Source organism: Stegastes partitus, unplaced genomic scaffold (genome assembly GCF_000690725.1).
Source record: "Stegastes partitus isolate 25-593 unplaced genomic scaffold, Stegastes_partitus-1.0.2 Scaffold94, whole genome shotgun sequence".
Classification (NCBI taxonomy): Eukaryota; Metazoa; Chordata; class Actinopteri; family Pomacentridae; genus Stegastes; species Stegastes partitus.
This window is the reverse complement of record NW_007577825.1, coordinates 263,461-272,592: the sequence shown is the minus strand read 5'-3', so window position 1 is coordinate 272,592 and position 9,132 is coordinate 263,461. Positions and strand designations below refer to the sequence as shown.

The following is a 9,132-nucleotide window of genomic DNA, read 5'->3' as shown; positions in this document are numbered from 1 at the left end:
AATAGGGAAAATCTGTAAGGTAATTTTCAATATGCATATTTTTTTCTTTTACATCTAGTTATAATGATTTTTGCTGCTTTAAGTACACTAAAAATAATGCCATTTTAAGGTCAAGCATTGTTAAAGAACTAATTACCATCTCTGAAAATATAGATTTCTGATGATGGTATTATGTAAAGTTTTGCCTTTTTTTTTTCTTCTTTTCTTTCGTTTGTCAAAGTGTCAAAATGTATATAATTTTTCTATGACTTCACCAGGTATTGGCTGTAAAATACAGAAAAATATACTTTATTTTTCTTTTAAATATCAGTAAGATAAAAGTACTTCCGCAGATTTAAATACAGTAAAAAAAATTGTGCAAATTTATGGTCCAACGTTATAACAGACCAACTTACTGTTTCTACTAATGCAGATTGTGGATGTGGACAGTATTAATTGTTTGGAACTTTGTTTTTTGAAACTAACAAGTTGATTATTAGGTTTTTGTGTATGATTTTACCAGACATTAAAGACAAACATTAAAGAATTATCTATGATTTTTCAACCCCTAACATACATACTTTATGACACATACCAACAGTTAAAGCAGCAGTGACCAATAATGACTCCTCCTTTCACTCAACAAAAAGCTCAAAACTGCCAGCAGATTGTGTCACTAGTTTCTGTCGCTAGTTTAACACACTGCTCTGAAAAGAGATGCACTGTATGAATATAAAGTCAAGTTTTTTGGACTGGGGTTTATTTCCTGCAATATATACTGTTTGGTTGAAGTTTGAAGTTCTAAATATTGGTTGATTACTGCAGGGACATGGATTGTACAGGTTTGGGGGTAGAAGGAGTCAGATTCCAAGTTTGAAGAGACTTTAAACATTATTTTTGGTGCTCAGTTAAAACTAGGGAAGCCCAGATTTCACTGCTTCACATCTGATCCCTGTTTGAATGTTTTAATGCTGCTTATCTGCCAGTCAAATAAGATTTAGTTTTCCTGCACAGAAAACTGAACCTACAGTAACATTTTTATTAAAATCTACTAAAGTAATTTGAATCAGAGCTGCACAATGGTTCGGCTTACAGTAAATAGAACCTGCACTTCACTTTCTTTAGTTTTCGGTAGTGTTTTATACATATATAGTGTTTGGATGTTGCTCCAGAGGAGGTTTGAGGTTCCACAGGAGATAATGTTCCTCGGATGCCAGAACCACTGGAGCCAAAGAAACATGGTGATTGGATGCTAGCAGTTTAATACAGACAACTTTCCCTGTAGCACACGTATATGGCTTGTAGCATACAGTATGAAGCTTAACTCTGCACTGAGGATTAATATAACCGGTAAGATTTCTGTGTCTCTGGACCAGATTTCCTCAGACAAATGCTGAGATACTGTAACTCCTGCCAACTTCTTCCTACAGCCTCGCAGGCATCCTCCTCGTCTGAAGTGCCCTTGTGCAATACAGCAAATCCCTACCAGCTCCGGCGCTGCTGCTCTGTAGCTGTGAGGTTTTTGCGTTATTCATGGAGCTCATGTTCTTTTTTTTTTTTCTAACTTTTGTTCTCCCATCAGATGAGCGTGAGGCGGTTCAGAAGAAGACCTTCACTAAATGGGTCAACTCCATCCTGTCCCGGGTCGGCTGTCGCATCTCTGACCTCTACTTGGACCTGCGGGACGGACGCATGCTCATTAAACTGCTGGAGGTGCTGTCTGGTGAGCGACTGGTAAGAAGCTTCATCTCACATTTTCTTATGCTTCCGTTTGATATCCTTTCCCAGCTCTCTTGCGGTCATTCTCGTCTTTGAAATGTTCTCTTTCCATTGTTTTTGCTTCTCTCCTCTGTAGCCAAAACCCACTAAAGGCCGGATGCGAATCCACTGTTTGGAAAATGTGGACAAGGCGCTGCAGTTCCTCAAAGAGCAGAGGGTCCATCTGGAGAACATGGGCTCTCACGATATTGTCGACGGCAACCATCGCCTCATCCTTGGACTCATCTGGACCATCATCCTGCGTTTCCAGGTAAACTGAGGACCTTGGCTGCACTGAAGTCCTATATTTGATTCACATACACACATAAATATAAATATCTACTCAATCGTCTATGATTTGGTGGAAATATTGTTATTATGAACCTATGAATATTTAAATGGTGGCTGTGAAACTTCAGATTCATACATCAAGTACTTTCTGAGATAACTTTCTTCTTTTTTTTAAATTGCCCATTGACCCACTTTCAGCAAATTTTTTTGACATTGAAATTTTGAGGCTGTGTTTGAACAATAATACCTCAGAAACTATTTCAGATAAAAACCTGAAATGTTCACTGCTATTTCTCATCAGTGCATTAATTCTGAATCTGCCACATTAGACGAGCAAATTAAGTAATTTCCAATTATATGTGAGTCCAAATATGAAAAAAATGATTGACCTCCTAAGATTCAAGCTCTTGTTTGATATGCATTTTAAATTTTTCTTTGCGGTTTGATCAGATCAAATAGCAAAGAGAATAAAAGATAAAAACATTTTAAAAAATATATAAAGAAAATAAAAATATTTTAAAATAAAAACAAATAAAAATGATAAATAAATAAATAAATATATTAAAATAAAATGAAATAAAATAAAATAAAATAATAATACAAAACATAAAACTAAGAAAATAATTTTTAAAACATTTAACTACTGGGCCGCCGCTATAGCTCAACTGGTTGAGCTGGTGACCCATGTACTGGGGCTATAGTCCCTGACGCAGCAGTTGTGGGTTCGAATCCATTTCCTGCAGGTCCCCGTCCCCCATTCTTCTCCCCACTCTCCTGTCCTGTCAAAAAAAGGCCAAAAAAGAACTTTTAAAAAATGTAACTACTGTGGTAATATAACCCAAAATGTGATGTCCATTCATGTGGACGCCTTAAGAGGTTAAATCAGTCAGAAAAGTCTCATCTTTGAGCACACATTAACAAAAAATGTACAATATAAGCAAAGCAGTAAGTAAACTGCTGATATTTTCTGAACCACATGTAGCTACATGTCACAATAACATTAAGGATACTTTTTAAATATGAAATATTTGATCACAAAACTGAAAAAAGAATTGGTTAAACTTTCTTAACTGACTGAGCAGGTGTGACAAGTTGTACCACAAAATAACTAAAAAAAAACTTTCCGACAGCCTGATCCAAGTATAACAGAGTTCCTGAGTTTCAAAATGGTTCTCCAAATACGTGCATAATTTTCAGTTTTAAACCCCTCTTTGTAAGCATAAACCTTGTTTTGGAGGAGACTCGTGTTGTTTTGTTTCATTTCTTTGCAAATTATCGTGACATTAAAGCAAAATATATAATAACAGTGAACAAATACATAGATCTGTTGGGTTAGTGGTTGTTTTGTACATTTTAAATCAATGACATGATGAATAATAGCAGGGAAATATGATTTTAGTCTTTATATTTATATATTAATCATACTGATTTGGCTCAGTCCTTCTGTTCATTGTTTTTTTAAACAGGATGCGTCAAAGCCTGAAGGTCACATCAACCTTTGGTACTAAGAACTGTTGAGTATTTGAGTTACTGGTTAATTCAGGCTGTGGTTAAAAGTCAAAGCTTCTTCAGGGCAATCTCAGGACACACTTTAATGACCACCTCAAACTGACATCACTCTCATCCCTCTTACTTTGAATTAAGTATCTATTCTATTCTGTTCTATTCTATTCTATTCTATTCTATTCTATTCTATTCTAAAGAAGCTATACGTGTAGGAAACATGAGGAAATTTGACTAAAATTTTACATAAAACAAAAACAGAGGTATAAGATATTTAAAAGCTATACACATTACTTTAAATGTTATGATACTTAGAATGTACATAACTTATTTTGTACATTGTAAAAGTAGCAAATATGTGCAGAAGTACAAACTGTTGGTGAACACAGCAGGACAGTTTTACAGTGTATGTCTCATATAAATATACATAATAATAGTAATATAGACGTAGTAGTAACAACACAAAACATATGAAATATGTAGGAGTGTCATTTATCTGCAGTATCTGCTGCACACTGACTATGTATAAATGTTTAGCGTCCACCATAAACTGCACCAGACAACAGAGCAGTAGTTAATAAAGATCAGTAGTTAATCTAGAAATGAACTCTAAATGAAACCCCATCTTGTATAAATCCTTCTTTTTTTTCTTTTCTTTGCATTCAGAGAGGTCAGTGAAGTGGTCACGTGTTCACAGCTACACAGCTGATCGACCTGATGTTTGTTCAGGCATTTCCATTATTCCCTAACATAATCCTCCAGAACACTTTTCTAAATCAAACCCAAACATGCTCTTAGTTTTTTGTTTTTTTCAACAACAGACTCAGTCTTGCTCAACGTTCCTTTGGGTTTTCTTGTGTTTAAAGGGTCTGAAAACTTTATTATATTCATGTTTTTTTCAGCACGCATGTCTAAATCTGCAATTAAAAGTGGCCACGTGTGCAGCCCAGCCATTTTAAATACTGCAGTGCACTTTATTTATAATAATATGATTATACTCCCACTGACTAACAGCATAAATAAAACAGACTCTGCTTCACTTAAAGACATCTTAATTACGTTATAATCGCATCTCTATTGCGGCGCAGCCACAATATACGGCGTTTAATGGAAAAGTCTCAGGTTGGTAATTGTTTAGTCTCGCTTTTGTCTCTGTGCATGTTGTGCAGAAACATTGTCAACCGGCAGCCTTGGGATGTTTTTGACTGTTTTCTTTTCCCTTGAAACGATGCCTTCAGGTTCCAGCCATTATTAACTGCTGTTAGAAGCACATCCAACACATCAGAACATGTCTGTTTGACTCTTTTATCTTCTGGGCGAGGCCATATATTTATTTTTAATTTGACAGCAACACTGGTATTTTTAGACGTGTTAGTTCAAACAGTATGGTCCGCTGCATTATTCAGCCTTTTCAAAAGAGAGAGAAAGAAAAAAAAAAACAGGAAAGAAAAGAGTTGACTTGGTCCTGTCTGTATCTTTCAGTCTGCATAAACCAAGGAGAACCAAAGCTGGCTAAATTTAGCCCTCTCTCTGGGCCTGTCTCTCAGATCACATCACTGCTCTAATTACTGGCCCACTGTGTGGGAAAATAAGAACTTCAATAATTACCAGCCCGCTTTCTATCATTTGGATCCAATGTTTAGTTTTGTGAGAATCAAGCCCGGCTAATAACATTGATGATATATCACTTGAGATTTTGTTTCACACAAATAAAAAACTTGTTGTTTTTTTATTTTCAAGCTATGATAAATGTTGTGTTTCAAAGGGATCCACTTTGCCAAAATGATCCCTACTGTTGCCTCCCATTACCAACATGCTACTCGCCGTTCCTCTTCCTGTTTGATGGCAAACACGACACGTTAGTTAAGTTCCATTATTCACCATCCAGCTGTGCTTGTTGTTCCTCCTCAGATCCAGGACATCATCGTGGAAACGGGCCAGGCGGACCAGAAGGAGACGCGCTCGGCCAAGGATGCTCTTCTTCTGTGGTGTCAGATGAAAACTGCAGGGTAAGTGTTCTGCGTGACCTTTAGCATCAACCGAGCTGCTGTAAATATCCGTCAGGATCCTGTTCGCTGATGTAAATCCAGGTTTGTGCATCTGTTAGTCGTTGAAAGTCTCGCAATTCAGAAATGACTCTCGATTTTATTCATTTAAAGTGCAACGCAGAGTGTCTTTGACAGTCTTTATCTCTGCTCTGTGAATAAAAGATGTCATTTTTTATTATTCTGGTTTTTATGGTTAAAACTGGGCTCGCCAAAAGCTCTAAGTTTTATTTATTTAAATTGCCACGTAGAGTGTCTTTGAGAGTGTTTATCCTGCGCTCCATAAATAAAAGATATCATTTATAATCTTCTAGTTTGATGGTTAAAAACGGGCCTGCCAAAAGCTTTCTAGTTCATTGTCACGGTTCGTTTTTAAAAATCCAAGCCGTGGAAGAAATATTCAGATCTGTTGCCTGATTAAAAGGAGCAATAACATGATTTAAATTCAGAATAATGTGCATCATAGTATTGTTTTAGGTGTTTTTAATCAGAGTATTGAAAGTAACATGTTCCTAAAGTTATCAAATACGTGTAGTGGACTAAAAAGTACAACATTTGTAGTAAAAGCAAAAGAAAATCGACTTGATGTACTTACAGTCATTACTTTCCACTGTGGCTTTTATTTTGATAAGCCAAGTAAGCTAATTAAATGTGCAGCAACATTTATATACTTTTAAAACCACAGTGTAGGTGTTTTTTTCTAGTTGTCAACAAACAATATATTTGATGACTTGAAAACCGTAAATTATGATTTTCTTAAAGGAGTAGTTTGATACTTTGGGAAATATGTTTGTTTTCTTGCCGATAAAAAGATCAATACGACTAATCCTGTATATATTTTAAATACTGACGATATCCCAACTAGGAGGCAACGTTCCAACAGCATTTCCTCACATCACCTACAAGTTTGAATAATGTTTAAAGTTTTTGTTCTAATGTTTACAGAACATTTTAGGGACAATTATATTTCCGGATAATGTTCCTACAAGGTTAAAACTGAGGTAAGACGAGCGACCCTATAACTTACTTAGTTGAGCGGGAAACCCACGAACTGTGGTTCCTTGACGCAGCGGTCGTGGGTTTGACTCTCGCTCTCTGCTGCAGGTCTCTCCCCAGTCTTCTCCCCCCTCTCCTCTCTATCTCTAAAATAAAGGCAAAAATCCTCAGAAATATATTTTTAAAAAAGTGAAGTAAGATGACAACCTAGAACCTTGAGTGGATGTTGTGTGAGAGCCAAGATTCTGTTACACAATAAAAATGGAAGATCAATGTCAAACCAAAAATGTTTTAAAATGTTAGATAATGTTAGGATAATGTTCCTATTACGTGACATAATAACAAAGGTGGAACATTTTGCCGGCAACGTTTACAGTTTTTGTTTTGCAAATGTTGTTGAGGTAACACATTTACAGGACGTTCTTCGAGAAAACATTCCCTAAATTTTCCAGATTCCAGATATTCCATGATGACAAAAGGACATATTAGTTCAACATTCAGAAAACCTTTTAAGAATGTTAAAGCATAACATTCTAACAACATTACCACCAAATATTTTTAGAACATCTGTAGTCATCCCACTATTAAGAAGAACTTTTTGGGAACTTCCAACTGAAAACATTACAATAACTGCAGAACATTCTTAGAACGTATGAGATGATAAACAAAATCCACCTACCTGATTAACATTGTGCAAAAACCAAAGAAAAACAGCATCATATATGAGTTTAAAATGCCGGTATGCTGATTTAACTTCAGTTATTATTTCCCACCATTCCTAGTCTTGATGCTAAGCTAAGCTAACCAGCTGCTGGCTGTAGCTTCATTTTTAATGTTTGAACATACGAGTGTTAGTGATCTTTTCATGCTACTCTTGGTATGAAAATGAATAAGTGTATTTCCAAACACGTCAAACCGATCGTTTCAGGTTGAAGGTCGTATTTGAAGTGTGGTGATACTGTAGGTTAGCATTCATCTGGATTTCTCCGAATCTGTTTCTACATTTTTTACCTTTAAGCATTAAATGAATGCCGCCTTTCTGTGAAACCACTTCATTTATTTCAAGGCTTTAAGTCACAGAAGTAAGAGGTTCATGATTGTACATGTTGAAAAGAAGAACAGAACCTAAAACACTTCAGAAACGTTCAGTCAATGACGTCTCCTTGCCGTTGTTTCCCAGATACCCCAATGTCAACATCACAAACTTCACCACCAGCTGGAAAGATGGCATGGCCTTCAACGCTCTCATACACAAACACCGGTAAGGGAAGATGAATGACAGAATCCACTCTCACCAGCTTGGAAATGTAAACACACAAGAAACCCGTCTGCTCAGTGTCGGTCCTTCTCATTCATCTCCTTCACCGTCGCTCCATATTTCCCTCCCAGGCCAGATCTGGTGGACTATAGCCGTCTGAAGAGGTCCAACCCGACCCACAACCTCCAGAACGCCTTCAACGTGGCAGAGCAGAAGCTCGGTGTGACCAAACTGTTGGACCCAGAAGGCGAGTGACTGATGTGCCTTCGTGGAGAAATAAATGTTTATGTGTTAAGCCCGGTGGAACAAAACAGAACTCGGGACCAGTGATGCCTCTGGTTTGGCTCTGACTGATTTGTCTGCCATTTTGTTTTGTAGATGTGTTCACAGAGAACCCCGATGAGAAGTCTATCATCACGTATGTCGTGGCATTTTACCACTACTTCTCGAAGATGAAGCAGCTCGCTGTTGAGGGCAAGAGAGTTGGAAAGGTGGGACAGAGAGATGACGTATACCTATTGGTATGATGAGTCTGCTTCCCTGTTTAACTTCGCCCTCCTTCTTCTTCAGGTCCTGGATCACGCCATCGAGACGGAGAAGATGATCGATAAGTACGAGACCCTGGCGTCAGACCTGCTGACGTGGATCGAACAGACCATCATCGTGCTGAACAACCGCAAACTTGCCAACTCTCTGACGGGAGTCCAGCAGCAGCTTCAGGCCTTCAACACCTACCGCACCGTGGAGAAGCCGCCCAAGTAAGTCAAGCCAGGCCACCCGTACAAGGGTACTTCAAGAAGTTGTCAGCCTCTGCTGGAAACCAGGGCCGTAACTCCCATTTTGGGGCGTAACTGTATACTTCAAAACCTTGTATCACTGTCCACAAAAACTCAAATATTAGTCGTCATTTCTTCGCAGGTGAAGCCCGTTGAAAATCAGTAGGTGAACGGGCACCTCGCCAAGTGTGTCTAATTGTGTTGACCATGTCTTTGTGGATTTCCTTAGAGGTCATTCCATTTTAATCATCACAGCTCTGGCTTCTTTCTTCTCCATTTATTCTTTTACTTCTCACCTACGGATTTTCAAATGGCATCACCTGCAAAGAAATCTCAAGAAACATTTGGGTCATTTCATCTCAATTCACCTTGATTTTTTATTTATTTTTTGCCCATGTAAACATGTAAACAACATGTAAAATTTGGAGTTAAAGGTAAAATTGGTTTTTGAGTGAAACATTCTTAAAGAGGGGTGGGGTCATGTTGGTTTTTGCATCGTTTTCTTCTTTTTTCTTCAATCTGTGGA

At 37.5% G+C, this 9,132-nt stretch overlaps 1 protein-coding gene across 1 annotated transcript in view; it reads left to right on the top strand.

Moving 5' to 3' along the window:
- sptb (spectrin, beta, erythrocytic) overlaps window positions 1-9,132 on the top strand; it is a 57,672-nt gene that overhangs the window by 22,633 nt on the left and 25,907 nt on the right. The window contains exons 4-10 of the mRNA XM_008277284.1: window positions 1,562-1,713; window positions 1,835-2,008; window positions 5,443-5,540; window positions 7,753-7,833; window positions 7,962-8,077; window positions 8,209-8,321; window positions 8,401-8,588. Of these exons, the coding sequence (XP_008275506.1) occupies window positions 1,562-1,713; window positions 1,835-2,008; window positions 5,443-5,540; window positions 7,753-7,833; window positions 7,962-8,077; window positions 8,209-8,321; window positions 8,401-8,588 (922 nt within the window). The remainder of the gene's footprint in view (window positions 1-1,561; window positions 1,714-1,834; window positions 2,009-5,442; window positions 5,541-7,752; window positions 7,834-7,961; window positions 8,078-8,208; window positions 8,322-8,400; window positions 8,589-9,132) is intronic.